We start from the raw sequence: 17316 nt of genomic DNA on the forward strand, positions 1-17316 counted from the left end.
TCAATCTTCAGCAAGAAGGATTCTTCTGAACCACTTTTGCAGAATTTGGTACTCATATATCGCCTGGCTGTGGGCATGAGGCTCCTGCACCAGGTGATGGAGGAGATTGTATGTCTCACCCATTTGAACATCTGGAGGTAAATTGATGTCCTGCGGGAGCCTCTGGTTACCCACAATGAAGTGGCTGAGGTGTTTTGTTTGCACACATAAACGCAGGCTGTCCATGACATCCTGCAGTCGTTCCGGGAGATCTCTCCTGCACCACGATGTGACAGGCGTGACATTGAGCAGGTGCATGACAATGGTCTTCATGGTGTAGGTGGAAAAGCCAAAGCCCAGCTGAAGTCGGGTGAAGAACTGCAGGCATTTGAGGTGCAAGCTGTCCGGGGGGGCCTGCCTGGCAATGTGCTTGAAGAACTCAACCTCTGCCACAGCATAGGACTCGGGCCAGATTGTGCTTGCTGTGTGGGCCTCTCTGGTCTGGCTGCTGACAAAGATGGCTGAGTCATCTCTCCGCACCCCAAACAGCATCTCAATCCTGAAGCTTTTACTGCCGTTGGTCACTTTGAATTGGCAGGAGCGTGTGGAGGGCAGCAGCACTAAGTGCCAGTTGTGTGACTGAGGCAAAGCTGGCCAGATTGCTCTCACCAGCTGGTAGAACCAGCGGGCAGTTTTCTGCACGTCAAGGTAGGAGCCGGTGCAGAGGGTGTCCAGGAGGCTGAGACCCTGATTCCTCCTCAGCTCCTCCTCAGGGTGGTGCAGGAAGCACAGCATGTCCTCAGCCTGCTGCTCCCTCGTGCAGGTGCACTCCAGCTGCACACGGACTCGGAAGTTCCTCACCTGCCTTTGCCCTGCACTGTCCAGCTCCAGGTGGAAGCTGTGGCCTCGGGGAGGAGTCATGGGTATGAGCACACGGTACATGACATCCTGCTCACGGGGACTCCAGCCTTCAAAGGCACTGCCCACCCCGATGGCTCGTTGCAGGACTGGGTAGAAACTGTTTGCCAAGACATGGCAAAAGTAAAGGCTGTAATTATCCATGAGTTTAGTTATCCACTCACAGCCTGCCTGCAGGTCCTGTACAGGCCACTGGATGCGCTCCATTATAACTTGTCCAATGCGATCATCGAAATCGTCTTCTTCTTGCACTGCAGTTGAAACATCATTGTTGTTTTCTGCAATTTCAGACTCATTGACAGCTTCATTTCCTGCATTGCCTTCTTCATTTGCAGCAACATTGCCAAGTTGCTCTTCATTTGCACCACGGTTTTCTTCTTCATCCTCCTCTCTCCTCAGGCTGCTTTTCCACCCAATAAACCACAGGACCAAGATGTTGACCAGGAGCACAGCAACAGCTAAGAGCTTCAAGAGCTGCACCTGCTTCCGGGTGACCCGCTCCATCTCCTGCTCCAGATGAAGTCTCTCCCATTCCAGGTGTTTTGCACGCACTTCCATGCGCAGACGTGTTTCCTCATCCAATCCGTCAGCCACGGGCTGTGGGTACTGGATGAGGCTTTTCAAAAGTACAAAAAGGAATACCACGGGATCCATGGTCTGCAGGAGGAGGGAGAGAAGGCCATGAGTGGGATGGGATGGAGGGATCTGCTGGTTGCTGGATGGAGGACAGGATCCTCAGGGATCTGGGGACAGGAAGGACAGGGCCACAGACACCATGTAGGCAGCAAGGCCTGTCTCACTGCCTCAGCAGCAGCAGCAGCAGCAGCCCTGTGGCCTGCCCAAGGCTCTCCCATGAGAGGCTGTCCCTACATGCAGAAGGAGAACCCAGCCCCAGGTGCAGCATTTCAGCCCCAGCCCTTGTTCCCAGCCCAACCTCCCCACCACGTGTGCACTCACCGCTTGCCAGAGCAATGCAAGGCCAGCGTTACCTGCTGGGGCCTTTTATGGCTGCCTCCATTGTGACACGTCCCCCGTGATGTCACACGTGTCACAGCATGTCACAACCCAGCCAACCCCACCCTTTTTCCCCTGAGCCACCTCCTGGCTCAGGCACTTAGAGTGGCCCTGGTGTACTGCTTAGGGCTGCCATTGAGTGAAGCTTTTCCAAAGGACACCCATTGATCTCTTTTTGTGATTATTTTCATCTGCCCTTCACTGGCAATCTCCTAGATATCCCTCTTGGAAGGCACCCTTGAGGATCTTTGAGTCTAAGCTTTGACTCCTCTCTGGTTGAGCTACGCTGAAATCTCAGCATCAGTGCGGTTGAAAAAGTCCCTGAAGATCACACAGTGCAACTGCAAACTTAACACTGCCTACTGTGCCAATCAGCCAGGTCCCCAAATGCCACATCCACAAGACTTTGAAACCTCTCTGAGGGTGGTCCCTCAGAGCCATTTCCCTAGGCAGCCTGTTCCCAAGCTTGACATCCTTTGGGTTGAGGGGATATTTCCTAGAGATCCACTTGAAACCTCCCCTGGTGCAACTTGAGGTCATTTTCCTCTGCTCATATTGTTTGTTCCCTGGGCTGATATAATGACCCCCACTTAGCTACAACCTCTCTTCTGGGGCCATTGGCATCACGTCAGTCATTTGAGCTGTGAAACCAGCTCCTGGCAGAGGAGAAAAAGGTGGTGCTTGTGCACTGTACTTCCCATGATCCAGTGGGACAAAATGCGTTCTGGATGTACAGAAGAGTTTCAGGTTGCACAGAAGGGGCTCCATGTGAGGAGAATCTTTGTGCCAAATACATCAGCCAAGGGAATCCATGCCCTTCCAAGCAGGAGGCAAAGTCATAATTTTCCTTGGAGAGAATTGGAAGGGTTGGAGTGAAAGTCAGTGCTGCAATGTCTCTGCATGTCCATGTGGATTTTGCTAACCTGCAAGGCCAGAGTGTCAAGAGGGAATCTCAGCAGCCAAGAAATGCCCCCTAGCTCTGGGGCCTTCCATGGCACGGGCAGCACAAGGGAGAGCCCTTCCGTGGCCTTTGCCTTCAGCAAGGCCCCAGTTTGGGCAAACCCTGAATCCCCTGTGAAAGCAGCTCAGATTTACACTGCCCAGCCTGAAGGATGCCAGAGGACAGACAAGGCCAACAAAGGTGCAAGTGCAATCCAGCTTAGGCTACAGCTTTCTGTCCTTGTGTCTCTGGAGCCTTGGAGTGGAAGGCTTCGTGGCTGGCGGTGACTTTCACCAGCTCTCCTGCTAACAGCCCTGGGCACCCCAGGGCTGCTTGGTCTCAGCACAGGCTGGAGCAGGAAGAAATGATCACCTGGCTTTGGAGACCCCTGAGACAAGCATAGATGATGAGTGTCCAGAGAAGACACAATCAGCACTGCACAGCTGCTACTCTAAGCCATCAATCACAGAAAATTCAAACCTTACTGTTTGGGTTTAGGGTCTTTGCTGTGTTTCGTTTGGAGCTTTTCCTCCCACAGGAAAATGTGTGACATTTGCCATATTGTACACCTGGATTTGAGAGGTCCACTCACAGTGTGGACTACATGGAACTCAAAATTGTGCCTTTGCCCCTCTCTTTCCCTGGTTAGGATGTGTGAGTTCAAGAGATTGATGGGTAACAGCGTTTCTCTCCTCTCTCCTTGAACTCAGGAGCCAGGAGAGCTACCCAACCCCTCTCCCCTGCTCTGCCCCAGCTTGAGCCTTCAAGTCTTCTGCAGTAGGGTAAGGTGGCATGTGTTCAGTGGCTCAGCTGCCAGCCCCAGTGCTAGCCATGGTGGAAGGCTCATCTGTATGGAATGAGTCAGCTCACAACTGCCAGCATCTGGGCTGTGTCCCACCCTGAACTGCTCCTGCCATCAATTCAAAGGACACAAGCATGACACTGACAAGTTCCCCTGGAAACCATGTACCCAAGTGCCACCCCACATGTTGCTAAAGGGCCACAAGCAATGATCATTGCACCAATTCCACGGGCAGCTGGTGCCAGTGCTTGAAAACCGTTTCAGAGGGGAAATTTTCCCCTAATACCAGATCTAATTCTCCCCTGGCAGAACTTGAGGCCATTTCCTCCTGTCCTCTCCCCTGTTTCCTGGGAGCAGAGGCTGACCTGCACCAGTCCCACCCTCCTGTGTGGGAGCTGCAGAGAGTGAGAAGGTTCCTGTATGATCTTGACCGTGGCTGCAGGCATGTGTCCCCCTGTCTCTGTGCCCGCATTGCCGGCCCTGCTGCCCTGCTCCCGGAGCACTGTCCCCGGGCAGAGCCGTTCCCTGCCCGGGCACAGCCCCATCGGCTGCTCCCTGCTGCGGCCTGGGCCGGCCCCCGAGCAGGCTCCCCCTGCGGGTGGCCCCGGGCTGGCCGCGTGTCCCCAGCCGGCTGTGCCCGGGCAGCTGCCTCAGCCGTGAGGGCTGCAGAGCTGCGGGAGCCCAGGGCTCTCTGCCGGCCGCCCTGCAGAGCTCCCAGCTCCAGCTGGCAGGCCCTCAGCGCCCACCCTGTGTCCTCCCGCACGGACGGACAGGCTGAACCCTGCTTGCTGCCCTCATGGCGGCACTCCTGGCCCCAGCGCTCTCCAAGGCCTTCTCCAGGGGCACCTTCCTGCGGCCTTTCAGTCCCTGCCCGGGAGCCAGCAGAGACCTGCAGAGGGACTGTTGGCAAGAGTCTGGAGGGACAGCGCCAGGGCAGTGGCTTCCCTCTGAAACAGGGCGGCCTTAGGCTGGAGATGGGCAAGGAATTCTGGCCTTGGAGGCTGCTGAGTCCTGGCCCACGCTGCCCACAGGAGCTGTGGCTGCCCCATCCCTGGCCGTGTTCCAGGCCAGCTTGGATGGGCCTTGGGGCAGCCTGGCCTAGCGGAAGGTGTCCCTGCCCTTGGCAGCAGGGCTGGAACAAGACAATTTCTAAGGACCCCTCCAAGCCAAGGCATTCTGGGATTCTGTGATCAGAGGGGCTGGGGGCAGCTCGGCCTAATTTCTGCTTAGAGCCAATTCAGCACTCTCAGTTTGGCTGACTTCAAGGAGTCTGTTCAAGATCCCAGATTCACAGTGTGTGACATTTACCACTACTATAGGCCTGGCTGCGATCAATAAAGTCTAGCACACTCCACATTCTGTAAAAGTGTATTTTATTGAAGCAAGAGCAAAGGGTTTTCCAGCTCACCCCTTGTAAATGCACTAACTATAGAACATGAATATGGGTTGCAACAGATAGCAACACTAGATAAGGCTTTACATGTATATAACATTATATCAATAATGTAATATATTACAGGCATGTGATGTATAATACATATTATACAGGTATATTCAAATATAATTTATACAGCATGTATATATCATATGTATCTTATATATGTTATAAATATATCTCTTTTATGTAACACCTTCCCGACATAAAAATTCTAAGAGCAACAATATGTGTCACAACAGATAGTGACACTAAATAGGCACTCTACTGCTACTATTTACACGTAATTACATATTCAACTCTTTAAAATTACTTTTTATCAGAACATCATCTCTACATATTTCATATATTTTATGATATTAATATTAGTGTTTTGTTTTATGGTAATTTAGTAGTGTATGTAATTTATAAATATTATAGTCTATTATAGGAATACGCAATATATATATCTATGAAATAAAAATCTAGATTTCTCTATAAACAGAATTTCAGGTCAGCTCCAACACCGTTGTTCCAATGCTGATGTCAAGGTGTCCCTTCCAGGAACAAGGAGAGACTCCATCCGTTGATTCATCCAGGGCCAGCAGTACTGATTTTTCCTCTTGGTCCTTCTTGCCCCGTTTCTTTTTTTTCTTTCTCTGTCCCACATTCGCACTTCTTCCGTGCTCAAAATTTTTGCCCTTTTCAAAGGCCAGGAAAAGCTTTGTGTTGCTGGAGGACTTTGGAGACTTTGGCCCTGCATGTATGGCGCGTGTTCTCTTCTCCTGCCTTTTCAGGCGCGGGAGAGGAGGTAAGCAGGGCTGAATGCGGTCTGGGTGCTTTTTTTGGACAGTGAAATGATACAAGGAGGTAGATTATAACCTCCCATGGCCCTCCACCGGAGACGCTGTGGGACCTTCGCCAGAGCCTTTGTACACATCCTTTTTTCCGTTAAGCACCAAATTTGGACTACAAGGTAGTTCTCTGCTGCCACCAGTTAGCAGCACAAGCACAGCTCTGCGCTCGTAGCCATGACTTCTCCCCTTCATTGGATCAATCTTCAGCAAGAAGGATTCTTTTGTACCACTTTTTCAGAACCAGATACTCATGTATGGCCTGGCTGTGGGCATGCGGATCCTGCGCCAGGTTATGGAGGAGATTGTATTTCTCACCCGTTTGAACATCTGGAGGTAAATTGATGTCCTGAGGGAGCCTCTGGTTACCCACAATAAAGTGGTTGAGGTGTTTTGTTTGCACACATAAACGCAGGCTGTCCATGACATCCTGCAGTCGTTCCAGGAGATCTCTCCTGCGCCACGATGTGACGGGTGTGACATTGAGCAGGTACATGACAATGGTCTTCATGGTGTAGGTGGAAAAGCCAAAGCCCAGCGGAAGTCGGGTGAAGAACTGCAGGCATTTGAGGTGCAAGCTGTCCGGGGGGGCCTGCCTGGCAATGTGCTTGAAGAACTCAACCTCTGCCACAGCATAGGACTCGGGCCAGATTGTGCTTGCTGTGTGGGCCTCTCTGGTCTGGCTGCTGACAAAGACGGCTGAGTCATCTCTCCGCACCCCAAACAGCATCTCAATCCTGAAGCTTTCACTGCCGTTGGTCACTTTGAATTGGCAGGAGCGTGTGGAGGGCAGCAGCACTAAATGCCAGTTGTGTGACTGAGGCAAAGCTGGCCAGATTGCTCTCACCAGCTGGTAGAACCAGCGGGCAGTTTTCTGCACGTCGAGGTAGGAGCCGGTGCAGAGGGTGTCCAGGAGGCTGGGACCCTGATTCCTCCTCAGCTCCTCCTCAGGGTGGTGCAGGAAGCACAGCATGTCCTCAGCCTGCTGCTCCCTCGTGCAGGTGCACTCCAGCTGCACACGGACACGGAAGTTCCTCACCTGCCTCTGCCCTGCACTGTCCAGCTCCAGGTGGAAGCTGTGGCCTCGGGGAGGAGTCATGGGTATGAGCACGCGGTACACGACATCCTGCTCACGGGGACTCCAGCCTTCAAAGGCACTGCCCACCCCGATGGCTCGTTGCAGGACTGGGTAGAAACTGTTTGCCAAGACATGGCAAAAGTAAAGGCTGTAATTGTCCATGAGGTTAGTTATCCACTCACAGCCTGCCTGCAGGTCCTGTACAGGCCACTGGATGCGCTCCATTATAACTTGTCCAATGCGATCATCGAAATCGTCTTCTTCTTGCACTGCAATTTCAACATCATTGTTGTTTTCTGCAATTGCAGCCTCATTGACAGCTTCATTTCCAGCATTGCCTTCTTCATGTGCAGCAACATTGCCAAGTTGCTCTTCATTTGCACCACGGTTTTCTTCTTCATCCACCTCTCTCCTCAGGCTGCTTTTCCACCCAATAAACCACAGGACCAAGAGGTAGACCAGGAGCACAGCAACAGTGACGAGCTTCAAGAGCTGCACCTGCTTCCGGGTGACCCGCTCCATCTCCTGCTCCAGATGAAGTCTCTCCCATTCCAGGTTTTTTGCACGCACTTCCATGCGCAGACGTGTTTCCTCATCCAATCCGTCAGCCACGGGCTGTGGGTACTGGATGAGGCTTTTCAAAAGTACAAAAAGGAATACCACGGGATCCATGGTCTGCAGGAGGAGGGAGAGAAGGCCATGAGTGGGACGGGATGGAGGGATCTGCTGGTTGCTGGATGGAGGACAGGATCCTCAGGGGTCTGGGGACAGGAAGGACAGGGCCACAGACACCATGTAGGCAGCAAGGCCTGTCTCACTGCCTCAGCAGCAGCAGCAGCAGCAGCCCTGTGGCCTGCCCAAGGCTCTCCCATGAGAGGCTGTCCCTACATGGAGAAGGAGAACCCAGCCCCAGGTGCAGCATTTCAGCCCCAGCCCTTGTTCCCAGACCAACCTCCCCACCACGTGTGCACTCACCGCTTGCCAGAGCAATGCAAGGCCAGCGTTACCTGCTGGGGCCTTTTATGGCTGCCTCCATTGTGACACGTCCCCCGTGATGTCACACGTGTCACAGCATGTCACAACCCAGCCAACCCCACCCTTTTTCCCCTGAGCCACCTCCTGGCTCAGGCACTCAGAGTGGCCCTGGTGTACTGCTTAGGGCTGCCCTTGAGTGAAGCTTTTCCAAAGGACACCCATTGATCTCTTTTTGTGATTATTTTCATCTGCCCTTCACTGGCAATCTCCTAGATATCCCTCTTGGAAGGCACCCTTGAGGATCTTTGAGTCTAAGCTTTGACTCCTCTCTGGTTGAGCTACGCTGAAATCTCAGCATCAGTGTGGTTGAAAAAGTCCCTGAAGATCACACAGTGCAACTGCAAACTTAACACTGCCTACTGTGCCAATCAGCCAGGTCCCCAAATGCCACATCCACAAGACTTTGAAACCTCTCTGAGGGTGGTCCCTCAGAGCCATTTCCCTAGGCAGCCTGTTCCCAAGCTTGACATCCTTTTGGTTGAGGGGATATTTCCTAGAGATCCACTTGAAACCTCCCCTGGTGCAACTTGAGGTCATTTTCCTCTGCTCATATTGATTGTTCCCTGGGCTGATATAATGATCCCCACTTAGCTACAACCTCTCTTCTGGGGCCATTGGCATCACGTCAGGCATTTGAGCTGTGAAACCAGCTCCTGGCAGAGGAGAAAAAGGTGGTGCTTGTGCACTGTACTTCCCATGATCCAGTGGGACAAAATGGGTTCTGGATGTGCAGAAGAGTTTCAGGTTGCACAGAAGGGGCTCCATGTGAGGAGAATCTTTGTGCCAAATACATCAGCCAAGGGAATCCATGCCCTTCCAAGCAGGAGGAAAAGTCATAATTTTCCTTGGAGAGAATTGGAAGGGTTGGAGTGAAAGTCAGTGCTGCAATGTCTCTGCATGTCCATGTGGATTTTGCTAACCTGCAAGGCCAGAGTGTCAAGAGGGAATCTCAGCAGCCAAGAAATGCCCCCTAGCTCTGGGGCCTTCCATGGCACGGGCAGCACAAGGGAGAGCCCTTCCGTGGCCTTTGCCTTCAGCAAGGCCCCAGTTTGGGCAAACCCTGAATTCCCTGTGAAAGCAGCTCAGATTTACACTGCCCAGCCTGAAGGATGCCAGAGGACAGACAAGGCCAACAAAGGTGCAAGTGCAATCCAGCTTAGGCTACAGCTTTCTGTCCTCGTGTCTCTGGAGCCTTGGAGTGGAAGGCTTCGTGGCTGGCGGTGACTTTCACCAGCTCTCCTGCTAACAGCCCTGGGCACCCCAGGGCTGCTTGGTCTCAGCCCAGGCTGGTGCAGGAAGAAATGATCACCTGGCTTTGGAGACCCCTGAGACAAGCATAGATGATGAGTGTCCAGAGAAGACACAATCAGCACTGCACAGCTGCTACTCTAAGCCATCAATAACAGAAAATTCAAACCTTACTGTTTGGGTTTAGGGTCTTTGCTGTGTTTCGTTTGGAGCTTTTCCTCCCACAGGAAAATGTGTGACATTTGCCATATTGTACACCTGGATTTGAGAGGTCCACTGACAGTGTGGACTACATGGAACTCAAAATTGTGTCTTTGCCCCTCTCTTTCCCTGGTTAGGATGTGTGAGTTCAAGGGACTGATGGGTAACAGCGTTTCTCTCCTCTCTCCTTGAACTCAGGAGCCAGGAGAGCTACCCAAACCCTCTCCCCTGCTCTGCCCCAGCTTGAGCCTTCAAGTCTTCTGCAGTAGGGTAAGGTGGCATGTGTTCAGTGGCTCAGCTGCCAGCCCCAGTGCTAGCCATGGTGGAAGGCTCATCTGTATGGAATGAGTCAGCTTAACTGCCAGCATCTGGGCTGTGTCCCACTCCACATTGGTCCTGCTATAAAGTCAGAGGGCACAAACCGAACATTGAGAAATCCAACTCGAAAACATGTCCCCAACTGCCACCCCACACACTGCTGAAGCGCCTCAAGCAATGACAATTCCAACAATTCCATGGGCAGCTGGTGCCCCTGTTTGACAACACTTTCAAAGGAGAAATCTTTCCCTAATATCCAATCTAATTCTCCCCTGGCAGACCTTGAGGCCATTTCCTCCTGTCCTCTCCCTTGTTTCCTGGGAGCAGAGGCTGACCTGCACCAGTCCCACCCTCCTGTGTGGGAGCTGCAGAGAGTGAGAAGGTTCCTGTATGATCTTGACCGTGGCTGCAGGCATGTGTCCCCCAGTCTCTGTGCCCGCATTGCCGGCCCTGCTGCCCTGCTCCCGGAGCCCTGTCCCCGGGCAGAGCCGTTCCCTGCCCGGGCACAGCCCCATGGGCTGCTCCCTGCTGCGGCCTGGGCTGGCCCCGAGCAGGCTCCCCCTGCGGGTGGCCCCGGGCTGGCCGCGTGTCCCCAGCCGGCTGTGCCCGGGCAGCTGCCTCAGCCGTGAGGGCTGCAGAGCTGCGGGAGCCCAGGGCTCTCTGCCGGCCACCCTGGAGAGCTCCCAGCTCCAGCTGGCAGGGCCTCAGCGCCCACCCTGGGTCCTCATGCACGGACGATCAGGCTGAACCCTGCTTGCTGCCCTCATGGCGGCACTCCTGGCCCCAGCGCTCTCCAAGGCCTTCTCCAGGGGCACCATCCTGCGGCCTTTCAGTCCCTGCCCGGGAGCCAGCAGAGACCTGCAGAGGGGCTGTTGGCAAGAGTCTGGAGGGACAGCGCCAGGGCAGTGGCTTCCCTCTGACACAGGGCAGCCTTAGGCTGGAGATGGGCAAGGAATTCTGGCCTTGGAGGCTGCTGAGTCCTGGCCCACGCTGCCCACAGGAGCTGTGGCTGCCCCATCCCTGGCCGTGTTCCAGGCCAGCTTGGATGGGCCTTGGGGCAGCCTGGCCTAGCGGAAGGTGTCCCTGCCCTTGGCAGCAGGGCTGGAACAAGACAATTTCTAAGGACCCCTCCAAGCCAAGGCATTCTGGGATTCTGTGATCAGAGGGGCTGGGGGCAGCTCGGCCTAATTTCTGCTTAGAGCCAATTCAGCACTCTCAGTTTGGCTGAGTTCAAGGAGTCTGTTCAAGATCCCAGATTCACAGTGTGTGACATTTACCACTACTATAGGCCTGGCTGCGATCAATGAAGTCTAGCACGCTCCACATTCTGTAAAAGTGCATTTTATTGAAGAAAGAGCAAAGGGTTTTCAGCTCACCCCTTGTAAATGCGCTAACTATAGAGCATGAAAATGGGTTGCAACAGATAGCAACACTAGATAAGGCTTTACATGTACATAAAAATTATATCATATATGTAATATATACATACGGTATATAATATATATTATATAGCTATATTAAAATATAACGTATATAGTGTATATAATATGTATGTTTTATAAGTAATAATTTTATCTATTTTATGAGAGACCTTCCAGACACAAATGCACTAACAATATTAATATGTTTCAGAATAGATAATTATACTAAAATGTGCTCTACAGTTATTACTTTAACACAATCACATATTCAACTCTTTAGAATTCTTTCTTACCATGATATAATATTAACATTTTTAGTATTTTTGATATTATTTCTATGAGAATTTTGTTTTACTGTCATATATGAAAATTTAAAAACTTACGAGTATATAATTTGTACACATGACATAAATATCTATGAAATAAAAATCTAGATTCTTATATATACAAAATTTTGGGTGATCTCTAATGCAGTTGGTCCAAAGGTTCCATGAAGGTTTTCCTTCCAGGGCCAAGGAGAGACTCCATCCATTGACTCATGCCAGGCAAGCATTGCTAATTTTTCCTCTTGGTCCTTTTTGCCCTGTTTCTTTTTTTCTTTTACATTCCCACATTCCCTTTTCTTTCTTACTCCAATTTTTGGCCCTTCTCAAAGGCAGGGAACAACTGCATCTTGCAGGTGGGGTTTGGTGACTTTGGCCCTTCATGTACAGCATGTGCTCTCTTCATGTGCATTCTTAGGATGGAGGAAATGCTTGCATGGCTTTATGTTGATCTGGTTGACTTCTTTTGGAAAATTAGATGATACAAGTAGGTATAACATACCCTCCCATGGCCCTCCACCTGCTGAGGCGGCAGGAGAGGCTGTGGGACCTTCGCCAGTGCCTTTGCACAAAAGCTCTTCTCCTTAAAGCATCAAATTTTTAATAGGAGGTGGATATCTTCTGCCAGCTGTGAGCAGCACAAGCACGGCTCTCTGCAGGAGAATCTTTTTCAATCGTCAGGTTTAAGGATTGCTACAAGCCGACGTTGCAGATCCAAGTACTCGCCTCTCCCCTGGGAGCAAGCAACTGGATCCATCACCAGGCGATGGAAAAGGTTGGGTGGCTCAGCTGTTTGAACGTCTGGAGGCAAACCGATCTCCTCAGGAAGCCTCTGGTTGCCCACAATGAAGTGACTGAGGCGTTTTGCTTCCAGGGATAAGAGCAGTGTCTCACTGATATCCATCAGTCGCCTCAGGAAATGTCTCCTGCACCACTGTGACACAGGAATGGTGTTCAGGAGGTGCATGACAATGGTCTTCAGTGTATAGGTGGAAAACCCTGTGCCCAGCTGAAGACGGGAGAAGAGCTGCAGGCATCTCAGGTGCAAGCTGTCCGGGGGGGCCTGCCTGGCAATGTGCTTGAAGAACTCAACCTCTACCACATGGTAGGTCTCTGGCCACAGAGTGCTTGGGGTTCCAGCATATCCTGGCTGGCTGCTCACAAAGATGTCAGAGTCACCTCTCCGCACCCCAAACAGCACCTCAATCCTGAAGCTTTCACTGCCGTTGGTCACTTTGAATTGGCAGGAGCGTGTGGAGGGCAGCAGCACTAAGTGCCAGTTGTGTGACTGAGGCAAAGCTGGCCAGATTGCTCTCACCAGCTGGTAGAACCAGCGGGCAGTTTTCTGCACATCAAGGTAGGAGCCGGTGCACAGAGTGTCCAGGAGGCTGAGACCCTGATTCCTTCTCAGCTCCTCCTCAGGGTGGTGCAGGAAGCACAGCATGTCCTCAGCCTGCTGCTCCCTCGTGCAGGTGCACTCCAGCTGCACACGGACACGGAAGTTCCTCACCTGCCTCTGCCCTGCACTGTCCAGCTCCAGGTGGAAGCTGTGGCCTCGGGGAGGAGTCATGGGTATGAGCACGCAGTACACGACATCCTGCTCACGGGGACTCCAGCCTTCAAAGGCACTGCCCACCCCGATGGCTCGTTGCAGGACTGGGTAGAAACTGTTTGACAGGACATGTCCAAAATAAACCGTATAATTGTCCATCAGGTCTATTGTCCACTCACAGCCTGCCTGCAGGTCCTGTACAGGCCACTGTATGCGCTCCACTAACATCCTTCCTATGTTCTCTTGAACACGATCATCTGCTTCATTTCTACCATCGTCTTCATTTGCATTCATACTTTCTTCTTCAGCCTCCTCTCTCCTCATGCTCCTTTTGCACTCCATAAACCATAGGACCAAGACAAGGACTAGAAGCAGAGCAACAGCTAAGAGCTCCAAGTACTTCCCCACTCCACTCTGCTCTGGGGCCAGCTGCTCCATCTCCCACTCCAGCCAAAGCCTTTCCAGTTCCTGCTGCTCTGCATGCACCTTCATGTGCAGATATGTTTCCTCATCCCAAACATCATCCACAGGCTGTGGGTACTGGATGAGGCTTTGCAAGAGCAAGAAAAGGAATACTATGGAATTCATAGTCTGCAGGAGGATTGAGAGAAGGCCGTGAGTGGTGCTTTGAGGGAGGCAGCTACCAGTGGGCAAAGCAGGGATGGGAATCCTCAGGGATCTGAGGACAGGAAGGACAGGGCCCCACACAGCTGACCCCAGCAGCAGCAGCAGCAGAAGCCCTGTGGCCTGCCCAAGGCTCACCCATGAGAGGCTGTCCCTACATGCAGAGGGAGAACCCAGACACAGGTGCAGCATTTCAGCCCCAGCCCTTGTTCCCAGCCCAACCTCCCCACCACGTGTGCACTCACCGCTTGCCAGAGCAATGCAAGGCCAGCATTACCTGCTGGGGCCTTTTATGGCTGCCCCCATTGTGACACGTCCCCCGTGATGTCACACGTGTCACAGCATGTCACAACCCAGCCAACCCCACCCTTTATCCCTACCCTGGCTCAGGCACTCAGCGTGGCCCTTGAGTGAAGCTTCTTCAAAGGATTCCCAGTGTTCTTTCTTTTGGATTTATTTTCATCTGCCCTTCATTGGCAATCTCATAAATATCCCTGTTGGAAGGCACCCTTGAGGATCACTGAGTCTAAGCTTTGACTCCTCACTGGTTGAGCTACACTGAAATCTCAGAGTCAGCGAGATTGAAATGTCCCTGATGATCACACAGTGCAGCTGCAAACTTAACACTGCCTACTCCATTAACAGAGTCCCCAAATATTCCATGCCTTTTTAATCCCTCCAAGGGGGGTGACTCAGCTATTTCCCTAGGCAGCCTGTTCCCAAGCTTGATATTAGTTTTCATGAAAGCATTTTTTCTAAGATCCTATCTAAATATCTACATGTGATGCAATGTGAGGTCATTTTCCTTGATCTTATTGCCTGTTTCCTTGTGTCACTGGACAAGTGGAATCTTCAGACAAGCCCCTTCTAAGCCTATGATTTTGTCAACAGCTCATATTTAAGAAATCTTTCTGGCCCACATGTTCTAAAGATCAAATCTATTTATAAAATGACTTATTTATTAAACAGACAGGAGATAATAGATAAACAATCTCTGTCAGAGTTACCTATTACTCAGTATAAAACAAAAAGGAACTAGAAGTAGATTACAGCATAACAAACAATGTACAACATGAAGGTATCTCTATTAAAGCTTGTCAAAGAAACAGCATTGAGCAGGAGTCAAATTTTACACACCACAGTGATGATGATAATAATGTGGATTTCTTTCACTAAACCTCCACGGCAGTAATTGCAAAACAAGTGTCCTTGTCCACAGGAGAAACACCACACATTTCCAGAGAACTGTAGAGAAAATGTCAGCTTCATGAAAGTTCGGTAAGGCTTTTATGAAGTGAGGTGCCTGTCAGAAATCCAGCTTCTCTTTCCAGATCTCTCTTCAACAGTAAGATGTTATTGGCAGTTGGGATATGCCAGCCCACTGATATCCCCATGGCACCAAAAGAACTCACTACAAGACTGTTGGTCCTGTTTGAATTACCTGAGCAGTTAACAAACCACAGATCAGCTCTGGAGCGGAATGAGATGCCCTGCCACACCTGGGAGAATAAATCAACCCCCACCTGGCTACAGCCTCCCTTCAGGGAGCTGTAGAGAACCATAAGGTCCCCTCTGAGACACTTTTTCTCTTTGCTAAACATCCCCACTGTTGCAGTGGGTGGTGTTCAGAGTGCCGTGACCTTCCCAAAGAAGCCACTTAAAAAAGGCACCTCGCTGACTGTGCTCACGCTGGATGATTTCAGCTCTTTTATGATCCGAGTGGCGCAGAAGAAGAGGTAGGGTCTTTGTGTTGAGTTCCAAGGAGAGCCTTTATTGGGCTTCTTCCTTGAAATGGTTCAGGGAAAAGGAGCTGCTCAAGCAGGGAAAGCAAGGATTTATAGAGGGATCTCGAGAGGTGGGACAGAACACTAGGGCCAATGGGATGAGGGCACAGGGGTGTAGCGAGGGGGAAGGGCCAATGGGATACATTGAATCTACATGTCACAATAAGGCATGCTGGGAGAAGCCTTTTTCCTCGCCCTAAGAGGTGGTTATGGCTTAAGGGGTTTTCCCTCTAGGGGAGGACAGTGGATTCTTTCCTTGTTGGCCTACCAGCCTCCGCACCCCACCTCCCTCAGCCTTTCATCAGACTTGTGCTCTTATTGAAACATTTTTAATAAAAAGGACTAGCATTTGTGGACATCAATACCCTTGAAACTACATGGTCAGGGGCTCTTATTAATTAGTTCCTTGAGCTTGCTCTCCCAGAACGCTCGGGAGTAGCTCCGTGGACAGTTTTTTCCATAACACTTAAGATTTTTTACTCAAGCATTTCTTGATTACTGTGGCCAAGACAGCACCAATCACCACTTCACCCACAAGAGCATTTCTATGGACGAACAACAGGTCTAGGAGGGCACTTTTTCTTGTTGGTTCCTACAGTACCCATGTCCAAAAGCTATTTTCAATGCGGACTTCAGGAATTTTTTAGGTTTGTTCAGCTCTTCTCTGTGATGTCTCCATTTGCAGCTAAGAAGTTGAGGTGCACCATGAGTATGACTTTGTGTGACTGATCAAGAGATTTCTTTCATTCCTTATAGCATCATCCACCAGTGTCATCATCCTGGCTCAGTGATCCATTAGAGACTGGGTGAAGCTCAGAGAGGGAATAGATTCTCTCAGAAAAGGGATGGCAGTCGGTGTCCAAGTGGTAACGGCGCTCTCTCCCACAAGCCCCTGGCCAGGATCTCTACAGCTACATCAGGTTTGACTCCATGAGTATCCTTTTACTCTAGAGGAAAGGTGTGGCAGCAATTCCCCCTGCCAATTGAGCAGTGCTTTCTCCATGTCCTGCATTCTCAGATATGTGTCAGCTTTTCCCCAGGGAGTATCTAAGGTTGGGCAGCTTCTCCACACAGACCCCAGTGAACACAAGGAGGAATATTAGCGATGCCTCTTGCATGGTCCCTGGCCAGCTGGAGCTGCCAGCAATAATTTCTGGGTCCATCTAAAATGGTCATCCTGGCTGTGACAGTATGAGAGGAAAGGAGGATGAAATTCATCTTTGTAGCCACTGTAGTGTGACAACCAATCCTCAAGGGGAAGGAAGCGCCAAAGATCTGTAAATGCTTGTGATTGAAAGGAATAACAAAAGTCATGGGGTCCACAAACAATCAGAAAACTTTATTAACTAACTACACACTGGGCTTGGAAATCAATATGTTAGTCCCTGACCTACTATATAAGCACAAGGCAGTGGGTTTTGGATAAAGGGGTAGGGTTAAAGGGAAGAGAGGAATTAAAAAGGGAGAGATGAATTAAAGAAAGAGAAAAAGAAAAAGATTAAGAAGAAAAGAGAGACAAAAAAAGAGCACCAGTCCTGCTTACAATGTTGATCCAGTTAATGAAATGTCAGTCCTGGCTGCAGTGCCAATCCAGGGGATAATCCTGGGTTCAGCATCAATCCAGCTGTGCCTGTCTGGTGTATGAGATGCCCAGGGTCCTGAGGGCACTTCCCAGGCTTGGGGGTTACCTTTTTATTGACAGGTTTCTCTGCCCTAAAGGCAGGTTTCCCACCTTCTATGTCAATTAATTAGCATGTACAGTCCTTTCTTTCAGGCCTTCCTGGACATGGGTCAGATGGCTTTGATGGTTT

At 50.9% G+C, this 17316-nt stretch overlaps 2 protein-coding genes and 1 pseudogene across 2 annotated transcripts; all 3 read right to left on the minus strand.

The window, feature by feature from the left end:
- On the minus strand, window positions 1-1551 carry LOC132328416 (inositol 1,4,5-trisphosphate receptor-interacting protein-like 1). The gene has a single exon (XM_059848235.1). The coding sequence runs from the start codon at window positions 1549-1551 to the stop codon at window positions 1-3; it is 1551 nt and encodes a 516-aa protein (XP_059704218.1).
- Window positions 1552-6120: 4569 nt separating this feature from the next.
- LOC132328417 (inositol 1,4,5-trisphosphate receptor-interacting protein-like 1) lies at window positions 6121-7671 on the minus strand. Its single transcript, XM_059848236.1, has one exon. The coding sequence runs from the start codon at window positions 7669-7671 to the stop codon at window positions 6121-6123; it is 1551 nt and encodes a 516-aa protein (XP_059704219.1).
- A 4544-nt stretch (window positions 7672-12215) lies between these two features.
- Window positions 12216-13881, minus strand: LOC132328418 (inositol 1,4,5-trisphosphate receptor-interacting protein-like 1; annotated as a pseudogene).
- Window positions 13882-17316: the final 3435 nt, after the last annotated feature.

This window comes from Haemorhous mexicanus, chromosome 6 (assembly GCF_027477595.1).
Source record: "Haemorhous mexicanus isolate bHaeMex1 chromosome 6, bHaeMex1.pri, whole genome shotgun sequence".
In the NCBI taxonomy this organism is placed as follows: domain Eukaryota; kingdom Metazoa; phylum Chordata; class Aves; order Passeriformes; family Fringillidae; genus Haemorhous; species Haemorhous mexicanus.